This window comes from Jaculus jaculus, chromosome 12 (genome assembly GCF_020740685.1).
Source record: "Jaculus jaculus isolate mJacJac1 chromosome 12, mJacJac1.mat.Y.cur, whole genome shotgun sequence".
NCBI lineage: Eukaryota > Metazoa > Chordata > Mammalia > Rodentia > Dipodidae > Jaculus > Jaculus jaculus.
This window is the reverse complement of record NC_059113.1, coordinates 26,273,520-26,296,306: the sequence shown is the minus strand read 5'-3', so window position 1 is coordinate 26,296,306 and position 22,787 is coordinate 26,273,520. Positions and strand designations below refer to the sequence as shown.

At 38.8% G+C, this 22,787-nt stretch overlaps 1 protein-coding gene across 1 annotated transcript; it reads left to right on the top strand.

Annotated features, from left to right (window-relative positions):
- Positions 1-832: 832 nt before the first annotated feature.
- LOC101609526 (vomeronasal type-2 receptor 116-like) lies at positions 833-22,295 on the top strand. The gene is made up of 5 exons (XM_004668996.2): positions 833-1,627; positions 2,509-2,736; positions 3,308-3,431; positions 8,495-8,497; positions 21,391-22,295. The coding sequence occupies exons 1-5, from the start codon at positions 845-847 to the stop codon at positions 22,293-22,295; spliced, it is 2,043 nt and encodes a 680-aa protein (XP_004669053.2). The 5' UTR covers positions 833-844.
- The last annotated feature ends 492 nt before the right edge of the window (positions 22,296-22,787 follow it).

The following is a 22,787-nucleotide window of genomic DNA, read 5'->3' as shown; positions in this document are numbered from 1 at the left end:
AGACTGCAAGATTCTTTTTGTCTTCTGAGGGACTGCCTAAAATTGCTGGGATGACATACAGTCTTCAATAGATCACATATGGATTCTTCTACTTTCCAAAATCACAACCTTATAAAACTCACCTTTTTTAATTTTAAAACTCTTTATTAGTACTCAATTACCTCATGATTTCTCAATTCCAATTCAGTGAGACAGATTCAGCATGTGAAATTAGGAATCAAATCTAATTTTATTAAAATGTTTCCCTTTGGATTTGAAGAGTATCATGTTTAGATATTCACTGCTAATGACTATTATAATCTCTTTTCAGTTTACCACCTGTAAAATATGAAGTTGGCTTGCCATTGGAGTATGCAATTGATGAGATCAACAAGAACCCCAGTCTTTTACCTAATATGACTCTAGGATATTACTTATTTACAGAAATGTGTGATTTAAAAACAATTTATGATGCTCTATCTTCAGCTACAACAGAGCTCTTTTCTTGGTTTCCTAACTATAGGTGTGACTTGGATTTATGTCATGCAGCAATTTCAGGACAAAAATGGGCAACATCTTCAAGGGGGGGACCATCCATCCAACTTGAAAATGGCCCACAGGTGAGATTGTTCAGAAGTGGTTAGTAGGAATATTTTTATGGTGGCCTTTTTATGAGCCTGGGGAAATAGAAAGGAGGATACTGAGTTTATGTATGTGTTCATCTGTGTATCTCAAAGCATTAATCAGAGACATGATGGCATCACTCAACATGGTTCAGATGTTAAATTGTGTTTCCTATCAGTCCTGTTCTCAAATGCTTCATTTGTTTTGTCTCATCTAGCTTATCTATGGACCATTTGATCCTATGTTGAATGACCATGACAAATTTCCTTATATATATCAGATGGGCACCAAGGATACTTCCCTGACCCTTGCCATGGTCTCTTTGATGGTTCATTATACCTGGAACTGGGTGGGACTGGTCATCTCAGATGATGACCAAGGTATTCAATTTCTGGCAGACTTGAGAGAAGAGATGCAAAGAAATGGAATCTGCTCTGCTTTTGTGAATGTTGTCCCAGTGAACAACCAGCTGTACTTGAGAAGACATGGAATATATGATAAGCACATTATGACATCATCAGCAAATGTTATCATCATGTATGGTGACACTAGCTCTACTCTAGATGAAACCATCAGAATGTTGCAATATTTAGGCACGGGAAAGATCTGGGTCACAACCACACAATGGTATGATATCTCAAGTAAGAGATACATAAGCCTTGACTCATTCCATAGGACTTTCACTCTTTCTCAACACCATGGTGATATTTATGGATTTAAGAAATTTATCCAAACACTGAAATCTTCCAAGTACTTAGAAGATATTTCTCTGGAAAATTTGGGGTGGATGTATTTTAATTGTTCTGTATCAAAGTCTAAATGGAATACCTTGTATAATTTTTCATCAAACATATCATTGGAATTGTTCACAAAGCACACATTTGATGTAGCCTTGAGTGAGGAGAGTTACCATATATACAATGCTGCATATGTGGTGGCCTACTCCCTCCATGAGCTGCTGCTTCAACAAGTAGATATTGTATATATGCTTGTTGACAACAGACCTCAGAGTGACTGTGGGAAGGTAAAATGTCCTTTATGATTGATGTCTAGTATCATCACAATGATTATTTATATTTTATACCAGAGCTGGGAAATAAAAATTGTCAAGAATCTTTTCTCCAAATATAAGTATTTATACATTTTTTAAAAAAATATTTTCATTCATCTGTTTGAGAGAGAAAGAGATTGGGTGCACCAGGGCTTCCTGCCACTGCAAACAAATTCCAGATGCATATGCCACTTTGTGAATCTGACTTATGTGGGTCCTGGAGAATTAAACCTGGTGTTTGAATTTGCATGCAAGTGCCTTACCTGCTCAGCCATCTCTCCAGCCTGGATTTCTACATATTTCACCTTAGTATGTTAGATGTGTGTTTTCTCATTAAAAAGTGTAATTAAAATTAACTATATGAAATGTGTATCAATGATGATTGTGACAGAGGACATTAACATGCCCAATTGTTTTCAATATTTATAATATTCTCCAATCAGTCCCATAGACACTCAATGAATAGAGAGAACCTTTCTTTCTTAAAGTAAAAAGTTTATGTATCAACATGGTATCTATCAGTTGTGTTTTCAATTAATTTAAAACAAATTAAAAACATTCATATCCTCAATTTCTTAACGTCTTGAGTATAATCATATAATCAAATACTCTTAAAATTTATCTCAACCTCATGTCTATTATGGGAAAGATTTGCTTGTGTCATTTTTTTGTAAGAGACTCTTATTTAAAACTTCATGGTGACACTAATTAGATAAAAAATTTATAATCATATCTATTTTACTCAAATAACCCTTTGAGAGTGAGAGCTTAAAGAATTTGTGAGGCAGTCCTCACTTTTCATTTGCTGTCTTAGGGTGGCCATGTTTATTTACAAAATGACACATCTCTTTCAGCTGAACCATTTAATGAAGAACATACAATTTACCAACCCTGTTGGAGACCTAGTGGATATGAATCAGAAAAGGAAATTAGACCCCGAGTGTGACATTTTCAACTTATGGGATTTTCAAGAAAGTTGGCAGGTTAAGGTGAAAACAGGACAGTTTTCCCCTTATCGTCCACAAGGACAACAACTGCAATTACTGGACGACATGGTAGAGTGGATCCCAGGAAGTGGACAGGTGAGATGAACGTAATAGTATATTTACATGGACATAAACAAATCAAATTTAATAAGATGTCATATCTAACTGCATGAATTTTATAGGTGCAAGATACTATCATTTGTGGACTTACTTTAAACTTTTAATTTTTTTATATTTATTTATTTGACAGAGAGATAAAGAGAGAGTGAGAGAGAGAATGGCTGCGCCAGGGCCTACAGCCACTGCAAATGAACTCCAGATGCATGTGCCACCTACTATCTTTGGCTAATATGGGTCTTGGAAATCGAACTTGGGTCTTTTGGCTTTGTAGGCAAATGCCTTAACCACTAAGCCATCCCTCCTGCCTACTTTGTACTTTTTAGATTGTCTTTCTTGTTTTTTATTAGAAGAGAAGCAGAAATATTTCTCACAGTTTTTTCCTATATATTCGTGCATGTAATATGCATTATACAAATGGTTTGTGTCCATTCTATTCAATTGTAGATTATGGAAATGATTTACTAATGGCTTAATATGCTAAGGCATTGTTGCTATGAAAGGAGTAGTTAAACTCTGTATGTACTACTGATCATTTGATGTTCCTCAGATTGCCCCCTCTGTGTGTAGTGTAACTTGCATCCCTGGATTCAGGAAATCCCGCCAGGAGGGGAAGCCTCCCTGTTGTTTTGATTGCATTCCTTGCCCAGAAAATGAGATTTCCAATTTCACAGGTATGTTTAGACATTAGGAGAAATTCTACAAAATGTTTATTTTCTCCTCAAACTGACTGGGACCTTGGAAGGACCTGGAAAACATCTGAAGAGATTAAAAAAAAAAGTCTTCCATTATCTAATAATGACATTTAAATGATCATAAGTATTTCAAATATAAATGGCATTCCCCCCTTTCTGATACCATTATATATAACACTTAAAATCTTGTGAGGACAAAATATTACTATAAATTTTAACCTCTTTGTTCTATTTCACGTAAGGTATTACCTGTATAGAGGTTATCTTCATGAACTGGCATAGGTTTCCAATGAAAATAATGAACCTAGCTTGGTGTGGTGATTTAAGACAATCACAATACTCAGAATGAGGTAAGAGGGCCTGTGAGTTCCAAGCCAGCCTAAGACTGCAGAGTGTGTTTTATGTCATACTAGGCTAGAGTGAGACCATACCTCCAAAGAAAAAGAAATATGACATGCAGAGCATGAATCTTCCAAAGCCTTATCTGACTAGTACCCAGAAAAGTTGCTGACTCAGATCAAAGGGGCTGGAAGTGATTATTTTTCGTTAACAAATACATGCTTAGAGACAGAAGTGGTTGCCTATATATTTAATTCCAATACTCTTGATAAGAAGGTAGAAAAATCTCCATGAGTTTGAGGCCAGTGTAACTACAGAGAGAATTCTAGGTCATCTTGCACTATATTGACATGCAGCGGCACTAGAGGCAGATCAGCAAAAGCATACACTGTGAAGAGGGAAAGGAGAGAATAGAAATAAAGTCAATATTATGCAGATTTATGCCTTATTTTTTAGCAGTTTTTTAAATGTTGGGTCTTTCAGGCTGATTTTACTTTTTATTAGATCTGTGTAGATTGGTTAGATAACTAGTGATTTCGTTTTGTAAGTAAGCTACAATTAATCTTTTTTCTTTGGTGATATTCATTTCTTTGGTTGTTTTTTTTTCACTTTCAACTTTTAGGCGTTTTGTTGAATCTACTTAGAGCTTCGTCACCATGGCAATATGTATTTCCGTTAACACAGTATAAACAAATATACTAGGAGTGCACCCTTTAATAGTTATTGTGAGATTGCTGTGTAAGTTAACAAACACATTTGTAAATACATTTGCAGGGGAAACAAATTCTGAGTTGTGGCTCAGAAAAAAGCCTGCCGAATTTATGTTGTAAGCATTACTTAACACAGTATAAAGCTGAAAAGGCAACAAAAATAACTTCATACTTTCTCATCTCCTTATTGCAACAAATCCTTAACTGGGAAAACCTTACTCCCCTCTCCTCCTTCCTCCTCCAGTTCTCACTTATTGTCACCTTGTAATATTCAGAGAGCACTTGGTTTTATGGATCTGAATAGAGACATGTTTTCGGATAATCATTAGCCCACATACCCTGTAACTTATACTCAAGGGATGGAGTTGTAAAGTGCTTTTATAATACAATACTATTGTTAAAAGCAAGGAGTAACTTTTGTTTTATTTTGACATGGCATGTTCTAAAATAAATATCAATGCAATATGGCAAACAAATAAAAATATTGGTAAAAAATAAATAAAATATAAATAAAGGAACAAAAAAGATAGGAAGAATGAAAGAAAGGCAGACAAAGAGATGGGTGTTTTTTATGGAGTCAAATAGGCTATGGTACAACATACTCATAGTGTACACTGGATTTTGTATTTTTCTGTACTTTACAAGTGAATAGAAAAATACTATATAGAAATGTGAATTCTGTGTGTTCCTATAAGCTTGTACCACATGAATCCCATAGACCCATGAGATGATATAATACTGATGGATAAACCTTTGAGGTAATCTGAGGATTACTTTGGAGAGTGTTTTCTTTAAAAATTGAGGAATTTTTTTTAAATTTTGTTTGTTTATTTATTTATTTGAGAGCAACAGACAGAGCGAGAAAGAGGCAGAGAGGGTGAGAGAGAGAATGGTTGCACCAGGGCCTCTGGCCACTGCAAACAAACTCCAGAAGCGAGTGCCCCCTTGTGCATCTGGCTAACGTGGGTCCTGGGGAATCGAGCCTCGAACTGGGGTCCTTAGGCTTCACACAGGCAAGTTCTTAACCGCTAAGCCATCTCTCCAGCCCACAATTGAGGAATTTGTTGTATGAACATATTGCACGTTGGTCATACTCCCTTTAGGTCATGCTCTTATTCTCCCTTTCCTCCCCACCTCCTTCCTGAAGAGGTTCTTTCTCATTGAAAATATTAGTACCAATGTAGAGTGATGACTTCGCCAATCAGCGTCACAATATACCCTTCTATCCTATGGCTCTAACTTCCTTCCCATCCCCTCTTCTGCTATGAAACCTGGTCATAGAGAGTATGTTATGTCTCCTTTACTTTTCTCCTCTCAGCAACCTCTGATAGTTCCTTTGGCGAGTGCTGAGTCTCCTCCACCAGCTCCTTGGGAAATCTCTTATTCTAGTAGTAGGAGAAGCACTCATATTTAATTCCAAGCTTCCTCCATAATTTTTCCTGGGCCCTGGCAGATGTGGTAGAGATGACATGTCTACTGCTAGTCAGTTGGCTTTCTTGCTTGTTATACTAATGGATTCTGGGTCTAATATGTACTTGCTGCTATCTGGCAAAAATAGATTCTTTAATTAACACTGAGTGCCCTTTATCCAACTGGATAAGCATAGACATTTAGAAGACTTCTGGACACACATATCTTTACAGAAAAAAAAAAAAAAACCCTTGGAAACTTCCTCCTGGGGTCTATGAATTCCAGGTTATTGGCTTTCTATTTGGTACTAAGTACCAGGTACATATTTCTTCCATCCTCCTAAATAGACATGATATCAAATTAGAGAGAAATTAATTCTGCCCATATCCTCTGTACCATTAATGTACCAGTGTATACATCTTGCCTAATAGGTTGATTATGTGTAACAGTTTGAGACAAATTAGCTTGCGTTCTTTAATGAAGGCCTGATAGGATTGAGTTGAGAAGCTATTCTGTCCTGGACTTTTCTTTTGGGGAGGTTTTTGATTATGTTTTCAATCTCCATGGATGTAAAAGGGTGGTTTCAGAGATTAATCTGTTCTGAGTTTAGTTTTGGTAAGTGGTGTGTGACTAAGAATTCATCCATTTCTTCCAGATTATCCAGTATGTGAAGTACAGGTTTTTGAAGTATGCCCTGATGATTCTTCCAATTTTATTGACATCTGATGTGATTGCTCCCTTTTTATATATTCTGATTTTGTTAATATGCAACTTCACTTGTTTCTGCTTGATCAAATTGTACAGGGGTTTATTAATATTGTTTATTTTATCCAAGAATCAGCTCTTCGTTTCATTGATATTTTAAATTCGTTCTTAGTTTCCAATTCATTAATTTATCCTCTGATCTTCATTATTTCATTACATCTGGAGCTTTAGGATTGATTCTTCTTGTTTTTTCCAGCACCTTTAGATGGACATTTAGTTTGATAATTTGTAATCTCTCTGTCTTTGTTATGGAGGCATTTGGTGCTATGAATTTTCCCCTTAGGACCACCTTCATTGTGTCCCATATGTTTTGGTAAATTGTGTTTCCATTATATTTCAATTGCAGGAATTTTACAATTTCTTTCTTGATTCCTTCCACAACTCATTCCCCCCCCCTTTTTTTTTAATGTGATGTTCAGCCTCCAGGAACTGGTATAGTTCCTGATGTGTATCTTGCTATTAATGTCTAGTTTTGAAGCATTATAACCTGATATGATGAAGGAAGTTACTTTATTGTATTTATTTTCATTGTTGAGTTTTAAGTATGATATGCCTTGGAGAATTGCATTTCTTTGATCTTGTCTCTTTGCTCTTCTGTGGGGTTCTTGTATATGGATGGGCCTCTCTTTTGAGAGATTGGTAAAATTTTCTTCAATAATTTTGTTGAATACGTTCTTTGTACTTCTGGCCTGGATTTCTTCTCCTTCTGGGATGCCCATGATCTGAATGTTTGGTCATTTTAGGGTATCCCAGAGTTCTTTTGACTCTACATATGATTTTTTGAACACAGAAATGTTTCTGGTCTCTAAACAAATGTTTTTTCTGTTGTCTTCCAGGTCAGAGGTTCTGTTTTCCACATGAGTAAACATGGTATGGAGGAGTTGTAGAGAGGTTATTTTATTTTCTTTTTCTGCTGTGTTATGTTGCATTGTGTCAACTTTTTAAAGGTATGATTTCATTCAAGTTCTGATTTTCCTGATGCTTCCTGGATTTTATTCTTGCATGTTGTCAGGTCTTCATAAAGTTTAATCAATTGGTTATTGAGCTCTCTCATTTGTGGGCTCACCTTCAATTCATTTGTCTCTATTTTGAGTCTTCCAGTGTTTTCCCAATAATGTCAAAAGCTGAGTACTCTAACTGGAAATGCTTCTCAATTTCATTGATAAGATTATCGGTTTTTTGGTGGTCTGTTTCCAGTTCAGAAATTCCTTTCAAATTTTTTTTTTTTTCCTGAGGTAGGGATTTACCCTAGCCCAGGCTGACCTGGAATTTATTCTGTAGTCTCAGGATGGCCTTGAAATCACAGCAATCCTCCTACCTCTGCCTCCCGAGTGCTGGGATTAAAGGTGTGTGCCACAACTCCTAGCTCAGAAATTCTTTTGATCAGGGAAACACTGTTTCAGTTTGGAATTAAATTTCTATTGATTTCCCTATTACTTCATTGGAGGCTTCCATTGTAGGACTATGCATCCTGGGGAAGATCTCTCAGTGTCTTAACTTTCATTGTTTTTTTTTTTTTTTTCTTTTTCTTTTTTTGCATCTGGTGTACCAATGTGCCCATCTTGAGTAAAACATTTTATTCTATTGAAGAGGAAGTAATTTTTTGACCTTGTGGTCTTCAGTGTGTATTCTGTTTTAAGTGTGAAGTGGACTGCTGTATTATTGATTTATAACTTTTACAACTGCACATGTGGACTTTGCAAGTACACCTAAGGTACCCCCGGGAACTGGGGGATGGGGAACTGAGCATTCTGGCATAGTCACTCCACTTGTATGAACTCTTTAGCACAGGTGGATCAGGGGGTGGAAAACCAACAGCTGGTAAGTTGCAGAGGTAGAAGCAAGGGTCCAGCTCCTACAGTGGCCGTTGTACCCTCAGACTTAAGGGAATAGGGATTTAGGTACCCAAGGGCCAGTCAATCAGGAAACCAGAGCAAAAGACCTGATTCTGCAGCCCACACACAGGAACCAGGCCTCTCCAAGGCAGCAGCAGGAGAACCTGGACCAGGGAAATGGTAGGTGTTAAACCAACCAGGAGCTCTAGCTTACTCACTGCACATGTGCACTCTTTGGGGAAAGGGATGCAGAAGTTGGGGACTCAGGAGCCATACAGTAAGGAAGGTAGAGCAAGGGCCTGCTTCAGTAGCAAGCACACAGTGTCCAGGAAGCCCCAATCCAGCAGCAAGGGAACCAACAAGCACCAGGGAATCTCTTTGGAGCAGGTGATTTTGGAATTAGAGACCCAGGGGCACTTCAATCAGGAGGGCAGAGCAAGTAGCCTGCTTTCACAGTAAGCTGATAGGGCAGCCCCAAGGCGGCATCAGGGGAACCAACAAGGACCCGGAAACTGGGAGGGGAGGGAACAGGGATGTCTGCCCTACTCACTCTGCACACACCGTCCAGAGCCTATCTCTTATTTTTAAGTGGGAAGCAAACACATTTAATTCTGATATTTAATTTTTAAATTGTACCCACTTTGGATTTCAGCCCCCCTATCATTGAATAAGGCTTTAGAATATGACAGGGAAACATCACCTATCACAGATTAATGTGTTTAAGTTTACATCTTCAATTATTATTTGTATCACTGAAAATTTTGTTCAAATGCTGATCATACAGGGAAGTCATCAAGAGAAAACTTTCATCTTTCATCATTCAAAAGTTCAAATTCTGTTACAACTCTTCAGAATTGGTATCTTCCGTAGTTTATATTTGTCAGTGAAAAGACCCTTTTTTGCTTTAATTTGAGATATAAACTTATATAAACTTATATAAACATATAATCAAGAAAATCTACCTTTGAAATCTATACTATCCTACGTCTTCAGATCTTTTCTTTCTTTTGGGGGTGGTAGTAGAACAAGAGATTTCAAAACCTAACCAGAATTACAAGATAACATAAAATGATGGCTAAACAGAGAGAGAGAGAGAGGTTGAGAAATTGAGAGAATCCCTCACTTGCCACATCCAATGTATGTGCTTCACAAAGAAACAGTCACAAAAATTCATAAAATATAGCAGTGAGAATTATAAAAACCTATTCATTTGAGGGTGCTGGAAGGCAGGACAAAAAAGTGAGAGGGTAACTGTAATGTGATATCATGCAGGAAATTATATTGATCTTCCTAAACATATGGAAGCAGGCTTTATGCCCCACTATATGATTTACTTTAGAATAGGTTCCCTTGGCTGCTGAGAAAAATGTGTAGTCTGTGGACTTCTATAGAGAGTCCTGTAGATGTCCATTATGTCTAATTTATCTATGGTGTTATCGAGTTCTGTTACTTCCCCATTAACTTTCTCTTGGAATGATCATCTACTGCTGATAGTAGAGTATTGCAGTCTCTGACGTTGGTGGTGATTTCTGTTTGTAGTCAAATAGCTTTTGTTCATGAATTGTGGTGCACCTGAACTTGGTACATAAACGTTGATGGTTGTGATATCCTCTTGCTGGATCTTTCCCTTGCTGAGTAAGAAGGGTCTTGTTTTGTAGTTTTCTGTTTGTTGTCAAGTAGCTTTTGTTCATGAATTGTGGTGCACCTGAACTTGGTACATAAACGTTGATGGTTGTGATATCCTCTTGCTGGATCATTCACTTGCTGAGTAAGAAGGGTCTTGTTTTGTATTTTTTGATAACTTTGGATTTGAAATTTGTTTAATCCTATATACTAACGTAGGATAGCTATACTAATAGCTATGCCTGCTTGTTTCTTGTTTCCATGTGATTGGAATATCATTTTCCATCCTTCCACCCTGAATAGGTGTCTGTTTTTAGTGGTGAGGTGGGTTTCCTGAAAACAACAGATTGTATGGGTCTAATTTTCAGATTCATCTTATTAGCTTATGTTCCTTGATGGGTAAATTAATGCCGGTAATATTTAGGGTAATAACTATGAGGTTTGATTTAATCCCTGGCATATTGTGGTGGATTATGTGGTCTGGGGTTTTCTTGGACTTTGTAGTTTTTTGTGCCTTCTCTGAGCTTGATTATTAGGATCTGTTTCTTGTTGGTACATGAGGTTGGTTATTTGACTCTTCTTTGTGGAGAATTCTCTGAAGTACTCTCTGTGGTTTTGGCTTTGTGTTCATATGGTTTTAAAGCTGACTTTTATCATGGAAGGTTTTCCTTTTGCCATCTACTATGAGAGATACTTTTGCTGGGTAGAGTAGTTTGGGTTGGAATCCATAAGTTCTTAGACTTTGCAGTGTTCCACTCCAGGCCCTTCTGGCTTACAGGGTTTCCACTGAGAAGTCTGAAATAATACTGATGGGGTTACCTTTATCTGTAATGTGTTGTTTTCTGTAGCTGATTAGGACTTTCTCTTTGTTATTGATATTTAGAGTCTTAAGGATATGTCTTAGAGAATTTCTGCTTTGGTCTAGTGAGTTTGGATTTCTGTTAGCTTTTTTGTACCTTGATGGGACTTTCTTTTGAGAGGATGGGAAATTTTTCTTCTATGGTTTTGTTGAATAATTTCTCCATTCCTTTGATATGAATTTATTCACCTTCTGGTATTCCCATGATCTGAATGTTGTATCATTTAAATGTACCCCACTGTCCTTCCTGTTCTGTTCACAAACATATTTTCACTTATTGAAACTTATGGACTCATGAGCTGCTTCTTCAGTTTTGTGTTCCAATCCTGAGTTTCTATCCTCGAATTTGTGAGAGTTTCTATTCAGTATTGGGCTTGTTCAATTTGGTTTTTGTTTTCTACTGTCTTTTTATGTATAATTTCCATCCCTCTGTAGAATTCCCTTTTCGGACCATTTTCTGATTTTCTTAATGCTTCGTAGATTTCATCCTTTTATTCATTTATGTCTATATGGAGCTTAGCCAGTTAATTCCTGAGGCCTTTCTTTATTTCCTTTTCTACAGATCATTTCACTGTCTTTGGAACCCTTCCTGGTTCTTTTCTATTAGGTCTAATCCAGAGAGGACAGCATTTATACAATTATTGGAACTTTGTTTATTTTCTTCAAGTATTTAGGATTGTTTGAAGAATCATGATGTCTAAAATGGTCAAAGAATCAATACTTAGGTTAATTTTTTTAAATGTGGTTCTTTCTTAAATACAATAGAATGCTTCCAAGTCAGCTGACCTAGAGTGAGAACTACCTGGATAAGCCAAAATAAAACAATAAATAATAGAATGAAATAGTAAATATATTTTTGCACTGGAAAGTGATAATTTAATTGTGATTATATACATGACCTGTTCATACAACATACTAAGTAAAATAATGGGTTAATGGTATGCAGACATTAGTGGTTTGTAAATTTCAGGTTATGAGACAGATTATCCCATGTATTCAATGATAGCCATGTTATATATGATGTAGAATGTTTAAAGTATGGTATTTATGGGCTGCAGAAATGACTTAGTGTTTAAGGCCTGTTGCAGTCAGGTTCAAATTGCTGGCACAAATCGTCCAGGCAAGAGCAGGTTTTGGCAGGCAAGGGAAAGCTCCATGATAGCATGGAAAAACTGTGGCATGAGCAGAAGGTGGACATCACCCTTGACCAGCAAAAAGTCAACAATAGCTCTAGGAGAATGTGCCAAACACTGGCAAGGGGAAACTGCCTATAATACCCATAAATTTGCCCACAACAATACACTGCAACCAAGAAGTGTTAATTCTAATCTCCATCAGCTGGGAAGCTAGCATTCAGAATACCTATGTTTATGGAGGCCAACTGAATCAAATCATCACATTCATCCCCTGGCCCCCATAAATTTATAATCACCCATGACTTAGAATTCAATGTATTCATTCCAACTTTAAAAGTCCCTATAGTTTTTATCAATCCTAAGGATCTTCAGACATCCCCTTAGCCCATGGTCTTTTAAATATATATATATATATATATATATATATATATATATATATATATATATATATATTAATTTTTTTATACAGAGAAAGAGGTAGAGAGAAAGAAAGAAAGAGAGAGGGAGATCGAATGGGCAAGCCAGAATTTCAGCCACTGTAAACAAGCTCCAGATGTGTGTGCCCCTCCCACCCTTGTGCATCTGTCTTACATGAGTCCTGGATAATTGAACTGAGGTTCTTTCACGTTGGAGGCAAATGTCTTAACTTCTAAGCCATCTCTCCAGCCCAACCCAAGGTCTTTTAACCAAGCCATAATATCAAAACATCCTCCCCTAAACCCATAATGGCACAGAATAAACACTCACAATGCAAAAGATAACATTGGGTGTAGCAAAGAAAAAATGCTCAAATAGAAGCCTTAAACAGGGCAAACATCAAACTCTGTAGCTTAAAGTCCAACAACTCTAGCCAGCGACAAGTCTCCAGGCCTGATAATTCTAACCAGCAGCAAGTCTCTGGAACTCCAGTACCACCCCTCCAGCTAGCTACTCCCAGTCCTGGAAAACTTCATCCTTTCCTTAGCAGCCATCTCATGGTCCCAGCATCTCTACTGGGTCTCCTATTCAGTCCACGGTCCATGCTCATGTCTCCATCAGGGCTCCATGCAGGCATCCAGAAAACCTGCTTAACACTGCCCATGTCTGTTGCAAAAACACAAGACTGTGTTGCAAACTCAATGATCCTCTCTTTCCTGCATTCCTTATACTAAACTGTACCAGATAAGGTGGCAATTTGTTAATCCAGGGGGGAATAAAGGAGACTTTGAAGAACAGGACACTCCTTCAGCATTCAGTACCCTTCAAAAAACTCTGCATTCTTTCTGTTGCCCAATGCATGTCAGGTGGCCCAATATCAATGATTGTAATCTATCATACAATTGCATGTGAAGGGGCAGAAGTTTCAGCCCAAAGATTTCATGTCAGTGCCATATCCCTCTGTTCACATTAGTCCATTTCTATGCAAAGCAATCCTGTGTAGATTTTCAGGACAGGGACATAACAGCAAGCCTCTCACACAAACTGCTTCTATCCAAGTCCAAATCTCCTTTTCACCCTCATAAACCAAACCTCACAGTCCATAGTTTTTACTGTACTCAAATCTTGCAGCTCTGACCAGAATATTCAATCAAGCTCTAGTTACAGCACTGCAAAATGTCTCTTAGGCCAAGGTTGCAACTCCTTCCACATTCATCTTGAAAATCAGCTCCAAAAGGTCAAAGCCATACAGTAAGTTGTCTAGCAGCAATCTCACTCCTCATAACCAGCATAACTGTTTCAGTCAGGTTTGCATTCCTGGCAGAAATCACCTAACCAAGAACAGGTTTTTGGTAAAAGGGTCTTATTTTGGCTTAAAGACTTGAAGCAAAGCTCTATGATGGCACGAACAGAGGGTAAACATCACCGCCTGTCCAACATAGGGTGGCCAACAGCAACAGGAGGGCTTGTCAAACACTGCCAAGGGGAAAGTGGCTATAATACCCATAAGTGCACCCCCAACAATATACTGCCTACTGGAGGTGTTACTTTCCAAATATCTGTCAGGTGAGAACCAGGCAATCAGAACACCTAAGTTTATGTGGGACACTTGAATCAAACCACCATAAGGCCCATGCCTGCAAAGCCAAAATGCCCAGGTTTGATTTCCAGTACCCACATAAAGCCAGATGCATGCAGTAGTGTATGCAGCTATAGTTCATTTGCAGTAGCTAGAGGCTCTGAATCTCAGTTCTCACTTGGTATCTGCCTGTATTGCTGTCTCTCTCAAATAAGCAAATAAATATAAAACATTTTTAAAGATTGTGTTATGAAATAAATTTATATAATTGAAAATTTACCAAAATGTTATATCTACCCATAAATTTCTCTAACACAATTTAGAAAATAGTAAGAGTAGACCTGTGTAAGTACATATTTATGGGTAGAAAGAGTCAGTATTGAAATAAATATTATTATTATGCTTATTAATTTTATATGCAATGCAACTCTATTATTTTATTTTTTGTTCACTTTTGTTTATTTATTTGAGAGTGACAGAGAGAGAAAGAAGCAGAGAGATAGATAGACAGATAGATAGGTAGAGAGAGAGGGAGAGAGAGAAAGAATGAGCATGCCAGGGCCTCCAGAAACTGCAAATGAACTCCAGACACATGTGCCCCCTTGTGCATCTGGCTAGCGTGGGTCTTGGGGAATGGAACCTCAAACCAGGGTCCTTAGGCTTCACTGGCAAGCGCTTAACTGCTAAGCCACCTCTCCAGCCAAACTCCATTATTTTAGTATATGTCATGATGTCATATGTGTGTACTCAAATATGAGGAAGTTGAAAAGGGATCATGCTTAATGTATATGTAATTGAACATAGATCTTTGAATTTATTGATATGGACTTTGGCATGTAGAACCAGAATTTAGTGAAATAAGTGTAATTCAAAAAATTGTTTGTTAAAACATAAACATTAAGGAGATAGGAATTACAAGATTGGGCTGAGCTGGGTACTTGAGTTTAAGACAGTTTTTCATCTGAATTAAATTCGGTGGATTTGTAGGTGTCTCTTGTTTTCTGAGAACACACGCCTAAGAAATATATAAAGTAAAGACACAGATGTGAACAGACATTCAGTTGTCATGGTAAACATGAACTCCCAGACCACAGAACAGTGAGTAATAAATTTAAGCTTGTATAAATTGTCCAGTCTAAAATAATATTTTTGTGACACATGCCTTTTTTTAAATTAGTTTTGTACTCAGTGAATACAGTCAAGTTGGTACCATTGCTTGACTCCTCCCTGTCTTTCTCCCTCTACAAGGATCCCCTCTTGTTGGTGTATATGGGTCTTGCATTGTGGCCTTAGCCATAAGTTATGGGAAGGAGGAAATATCTCTGTGTATCATGACTCAACATGTGGCTCTGACACTCTTTCCTCCCCTATTTGCAAATTTCCCTGAGCCATGATGTTTAAATTATAGGTCTGCTTCAGTGATGGGGTCTTGGGTGCCTCTGCGTATCTGGACATCGGATTTGGTAGGAGTTGATTGTTCTCTGTGTCTATCTCCTTCACTCTTGTACAGGTACCAGGTTTGCAAAGAAAACTGAACTCTTGCTTGCTTCCCAAATCTTAATTTCCTCTGGGGCCCTTTTGAAGTATGATGGGGATAGTTCTCTCCTTAGGATCTGCATCTATCTGAGAAGCAGATTCTCGGACGGAGAATAAAGTTAGTACCAGATAAATAGGATAACCATTATTTTTTGAGAGAATTTAATAGCTGTAGGCCCACTTGTAGCCCACAATTGGTGGGCGCTTGATAAGGGAGAGTGTGCTCACTTTTGGATATTGGTCTAACTTGTTTGCTAGCTCCAGCTATGGTTTCCCTTCCACTGAATAGATCAGTTAGCCAAATCAAGAGCAGTTGGTTTCCCACCATGGATGCGTGCCACTGTTGTACTTATGTGAGCATTACATCAGGTTGTTTGCTACTAAGTAGGTTAGACCAAGAATTACTTGGACAGATATTGGTAATCTTCCCCCAGTTGCTCATGTAGCACCTTATGGCACTAGACATGCTAACCGAGGACTGACTCTTCAGCAGGCAATATTTTATTTATTTATTTATTTATTTATTTATTTATTTATTTATTTATTTGTAAGAGAGAAATAGGCAGGGAGATAGAGAGAGAGAAAGTGAGAGAAAGAGAAAGAGAGAGAAAATAGGTGTGCCAGGGCCTCCAGCCACTGTAAACAAACTCCAAATGTGTGTGCCCCCTTGTGCACCTGGCTTATGTGGGTCCTGGGGAATTGAACCTAAGTCCTTTGGCTTTGGAGGAAAGCACTTGAACCTTTAAGCCACCTCCCCAGCTGCTGACTCTCTTCTAGTTTTCAGCCATGTCACTCCATTTTATACACCAATAGCCTATGGTGTCTTCAGCAGTAGGGTCTTATCACTAACCTTTGTTGGGTCATCAAGTACTCTGACAGAAATCTGTCTTCTTTGGGGGAACCTTGTAGGTCACTCTGATTGAAAGCTCATTGTGGATGATAGCCACATGCTGGTACTGGGAGTTACAGGTCAGTGGACAAGAAGAGAAGGGTGAAAAAAAAGATAAGCAATATAGAAGAGATAGAGGGTATGAGAAGAGAGAGAGAAAGAGAGAGAGAGAGAAAAACGGAGACAGAGACAGAGACAGGTGAAGATTAAGGTTAGTTTTCATTGTACCCTCTCCTGTGCCTTGTGATTCAGGTGTTCCCTCGAAGGGTCTGGTGAAGTTTAAGCCATTTGTTCTGTCCTTTATGATGTAGAGTTTTAGGAAACCTTTGCCATTTGGGTCCAGTTTTGTGTCCCCCATCCCCTCCCTTGCCCTCCTCTCCTTCCAAACTAACCTTATTGTCTGGTCCTCAAGATGTGTGGTAGGTATGTTGGCATCTTGGGTAGTCTCAGTTTAGGAGCTGTAGATGATTGAGGCTATGCGGTAATTATCTCTTTGTGATTAAGTGAGTTTGTGGAGAAAGATGTGTTCCTGCGTCAGTTATTTTTCTTCAAATTTCATTGTATCATTTTTCCTTGCTACTGTGTAGAATTCAGTCATGTAGATATGCCATATCTTAGTTATCCATTCGTCTAATGATGGACATGTAGGTTGATTTCATCTCTTAGCTATTACAAGTTAAGCAGCTATAACCATGGTTGAGCAAATCTCTCTGAACTGAGGCATGGAGCTTTTTAGGGTACATGCCCAGTAAGGAAATAATTGGCATGGTTGGAAACTCTATAGTCAGCTTTTCTAGGTATCTCCATATTGCTTTCCAAAGTTGTTGTACCATCTTACATTCCCAACAACAGTGGATGAGGGTTGCTATTTCTCCACATCCTCACCAGTATGTATTTTTATTTGGTTTTTTAAGGTTTGCTGTTCTTACTGGGGTTAAGTAGAATTTCATAGTTGTTTTAATTTGCCTTTGTCTGATGATTAGGGATGATGAACATTTTCTTAAGTGTGTGTTTGCCATTTGTATTTCTTTCTCTGAGAACTACCTGTCCAATTCTTTTGCCCAATTTTTGTAAGTAGGTTGTTTCTCTTTTTTTTTTTTTAAATTTATTTATTTGAAAGTGACAGACAGAGAGAGAAAGACAGATAGAGGGAGAGAGAGAGAATGGGCGCGCCAGGGCTTCCAGCCTCTGCAAACGAACTCCAGATGCGTGCGCCCCCTTGTGCATCTGGCTAACGTGGGACCTGGGGAACCGAGCCTCGAACCGGGGTCCTTAGGCTTCACAGGCAAGCGCTTAACCGCTAAGCCATCTCTCCAGCCCGTTGTTTGTCTTTTTGATGCTTATGTTTTTGAATTCTTTTTAGATTCTAGAGATAAGGCCTCTGTCATTTGGATATTCAGCAAATATTTTCTCCCATTCTGTGGGTGATATATTGGCTCTGCTTATTGTATATTTGTCTGTAAAGAAACTTTTCAGCTTCATGTGATGCTTGGCTATCTGAGGTCTTCTGCCTTTCCATATGAATTTTGAGAGAATATTTTCTACCTCTGTGAAGAATGATATTGGGATTTTGATTGGAATTGCATTACATCTGTATATTGCTTTTAGTATGATTGCCATCTTCACAATGTTAATTCTGCCTATGCAGGAGCATGGGAGGTTGTTCGATTTCCTCAAGTCCCCACCATAGACATTTTTTTTAATTTGAGAGCGACAGACACAGAGAGAAAGACAGATTGAGTGAGAGAGAGAGAGAATGGGCACTCCAGGGCTTCCAGCCACTGCAAACAAACTCCAGACACGTGAGCCCCCTTGTGCATCTGGCTGATATGGGTCCTGGGGAACCGAGCCTGGAACTGGGGTCCTTAGGCTTCACAGGCAAGCCCTTTACTGCTACGCCATCTCTCCAGCCTCACTATAAAATTTTGGTAAGGTTTTCAGTACCAGGCATGTGTCTCCTCCCATAGAGTGGGTCTCCAGTCCAATTAGAGAGCATAATAGACATGCCATTATTGCACCTATTGGCTCATTTGGCCTAGCTGGCTAGACTTGAGGTTTGCATTGTCCACTGCTTTTACCATTCATGGCTTCTTTTTCTTTCTTGTATTATGATTCTTTGTGTTTCTTGTATTATATTGTAGCAACTTTTGCATCCTGAGTTCATTTGATGCTTGGGTTTTCTACTTATCTGTAGTGTTCTTTGACATGGAGCTCCAACATTATATACCTTCAGGGTATGAGTTTAAGGTGTCAAGTGCAGCTCTTGTACCCCAATCCAACCACAGAAGTAACCCTAGGTTTTGGGTTTGCCTGCTGTTAAGTATTCCTGGAGGCTTGGTGGAACAATTGTCTGGTGAATTCCAAACTTCAACTGAGCAATATACATATTCATTATAAACCAGCACAGAGGATGGAATTGTGCAGATTGAAACAGATAGCCTTATAAAGCCAAATCCCTAAGGATACATATTGCTCTACACCCTTAATCCTGTTTCTAAGAGGTTAAGAATTCTGTTCAGAAATGGGTTCCAGATCAGATTCCTGGATCTGAATCAGACCCTGCCCCCAATACTGGCAGAAGCAAAAGACAAAGGCCATATAAATCTGAAAGCATTAAAGACAACAATAGTCACCCCCCCAAAAAATACAACTTAGTTGGGAAAGGTAAAGCCAACCTAGAATATGTAAGCCATTGCATGCCCTGACATGGACAGAGAGATTAGCACTTATAGGCCTATGTACCTACTTTTCTTTTTTTTTAAATTTTTTTTTATTAACAACCTCCATGATTATACAAAATACCCCATGGTAATAATACCCTCTCTCCCCTCACTTACCTCTTTGAAACACAACTCTCCATCATACCCCTTCCCCATTTCAATCAGTCTCTCTTTTACTTTTGATGTCTTGATATTTTCATCCTCTTATGATGATCTTATGCAGGTAGTGTCAGGTACTGTAGGGCGATGGATATCCAGGCGATTTTGTGCCTGGGGGGAGCATGTTGTATGGAGTCCTGCCCTTCCTTTGGCTCTAATATTCTTTCCGCCACCTCTTCCACATTAGACCCTGAGCCTTGGAAAGTGTGATACAGATATTGCAGTACTGAGCACTGCATGTAACTGCTTTTTTGTCAGTTGGCCTCATTACCTTTTGTAGTGGCTTCCAATGTCACCAATGCTGAGTGCCCACTTTGGTACCTCTGTGTTGTGCTATGGGACCTGGTGTTCTGGTTAGGTGTGCTGGGTGCCCTGCAACCAGGGGCTGAACCAGTTATCTGGAGGTTAGTGGTTCTGATAGTTGGGGAATGGGAAAGTGCAGGAAGCCTGGAGTTTTACTGGAGCTGCTAAGCTGGTCGCACCCATATCCCTTTCAGCAGCTCCGTAGCTGATTTCGTCTATCTTCCCTTCACATTTCTTAACTTTGCAAGGAGGCTGATGAGGCTGGAAAATCCCCTTGTTTGGTCTCTGGTCCTGCAGCTTAATGCCTGGACCAGGTGGGTGTGCAGATCCGTGCTCACTGGGGCTGCCATTGACTCGGTGGGTTCTGGCTAGTTTCCTCTTTTATAATAGATCTTGGTCTGTCATGCTTCTGTGCTGTACCTATTAAAAACCTATGCACGTTCATTTTCCAGAATAAGTGTGTATTTTATTGTGGTTTTGCTTAAATCCCTCCCTTGGCTATTTTGTATGACTCCTCTATCTTATGTGGAAGTCTTTTTTTTTTATTTTTTAATTTTTTAAGGTAAGGTGTCACTCTAGCCCAGGCTGACCTGGGATTCATTATGTAGTTTTAGGATGACCTTGAAGTCATGGAAATCTACCCACTCTGTCTACCAAGTTCTGTGCTTAAAGCTATGTGCCAACATGCCCTACTGACTCTGCATTATTCCTGTCATCCCAATGCAGCTCAGCTGGCCCAATCTCAATCACTGTAATCTCTCAATCAACTATAGCTGCATAGGAGCAGTTTGAACCCATAGATTTCATTGTTTTTCCTCTCTGCCTTGTCCTTCTGCTCACAGCAGTTCCTTTTTATGCAGTAAAACACTGTACAACTTGCACAACTTCTCAGGACATGGGCCTTTCACCAAGCCTATCACATAAACTGTTTCTATCTCAGTCCATGCAAAGCTTTCTCATCCTCATAACTTAAACCTCACAGTCCATAGTTCTTACTGCATTCAGGTCTTTAAACTCTGAACAGAATAGTCCATCAATCTATACTTAAAGCACTGTAAGACAGGGCTTAGTCCAAGTTTTCAAATATTTCTACATTACTCCCTCAGATTTGTTTCAAATAACCAAAGACACAAAGTCAGTTTTCTAGCAGGAAGATCCCTCTTCTCAGCACCAGTTCTACTGTAATATTCAGCTTCAGCTTGCTAAAGAAAACTCCCCAGTAACAGTAGGTTATGGGAGGGAGGAGTTTCTCTCTCTCTGTTTTTTTTTTTTCTTTGCTTAAATACATGAGGACAAGATGCATGATGGCAGAGGAAACCAATGGCATGAGGAAAAGGTGGACATCACCACCTGGCTAACATCAGGTGGACAACAGAAGCAGGGGACTATGCCAAATACAGGAAAGGGGAATGTGGCTATAATACCCACGAGCCCACCCCACTGCCTCCAGGAGGCTTCATTTCTGAATTTTCTACCAGCTAAGGACCTATCAATCAGAACACATAAGTTTAGGGGGACACATGAGGCAAACCACCACATTAATGAATTGTCCAACATAAAAGGACAGCACTTTTTATAAGTTTCTTGAGCAAGTCTACTTAAGGTGACCTGTGTATAAAAGAGAAAGCTCACATGATGATATTTGCCTTCTACAACAGATATGGAGCAGTGTTTGAAGTGTCCAGAAGATCAGTATGCCAACACAGAACAGACCCACTGTCTACAAAGAGCTATTACATTTCTTGCATATGAAGAACCCCTGGGGATGGCTCTGGCCTGCATGGCCATGTGTTTCTTTACACTGACTTGTCTAGTTTTGGGGGTATTTGTGAAGCACCATGACACTCCCATTGTGAGGGCCAACAACCATGCTCTAAGCTACATCCTGCTCATCTCCCTGATCTTCTGTTTCCTCTGCTCTCTGCTCTTCCTGGGTCATCCAAACATAGCCACCTGCATCCTGCAGCAGACCACATTTGGAGTGGTTTTCACTGTGGCTATTTCCACCATCTTAGCTAAAACGATCACTGTGGTTCTGGCCTTCAAGCTCACAACTCCAAGAAAAAGGATGAGGTGGTTGCTGGTATCAGGAGCACCAAACTTCATCATCCCCATCTGCATACTGATCCAACTCATCCTCTGTGGAGTCTGGCTGGGAACATCTCCTCCCTTTATTGAAACAGATTCACATTCTGAACATGGGCGCATCATCATTGTGTGCAACAAAGGCTCAGTCTCTGCCTTCTACTGTGTCCTGGGATTCCTTGGCTCCCTTGCCCTGGGGAGCTTCACTATAGCTTTTTTTGCCAGAAAGCTTCCCGACAAGTACAATGAAGCGAAGTTCCTAACCTTCAGCATGCTCGTGTTTTGCAGTGTGTGGGTCACCTTCCTGCCAGTCTACCACAGCACAAAGGGGAAGGTCATGGTGGCTGTGGAGGTCTTCTCCATCCTGTCCTCCAGTGCAGGGCTGCTCGGGTGCATCTTTGTCCCTAAATGCTATGTCATTTTCTTAAGACCAGATAGGGATTCTATTCCAAAATACAGGGATAGAATAATTTCTTGAACCTGTAATTCTTTTAAAATGCTAACTGATATATGTATATATATCTATATTAAAATATATGTACAACTTTTAGTCAAATTGCTCATCAATTACATATGTATTTACATGAATGTATATACGTTGTAATCATTGACAATTGTAACCATGAAATGAGGAAATAATTGGTTATCATGAGAAATTTGTTTCACACCTAAGTGACTTGAATATTTTTCCTGAAAAATTATAGTATACTCTTATTAAAACTACTAGGAGTCAATATATTCATACATTAATCTTCAATTTATCTGTTAGCTATGAGATAGCTTATAAAGGATATTAATAGATAGGTGAAAGTATTTCTTTTCTAAAATGCAATAGAATCATAATAAATACTTTTTTTTCTGCAACATGTTTGGAAATGTGGGAAATAGAGTTCATGAGTGAAGAAACATTCAAGATGAAGTGTGACAATAGTAATCCCCTTCCTTTGTCTTTAAAATGATATTCTAGCAT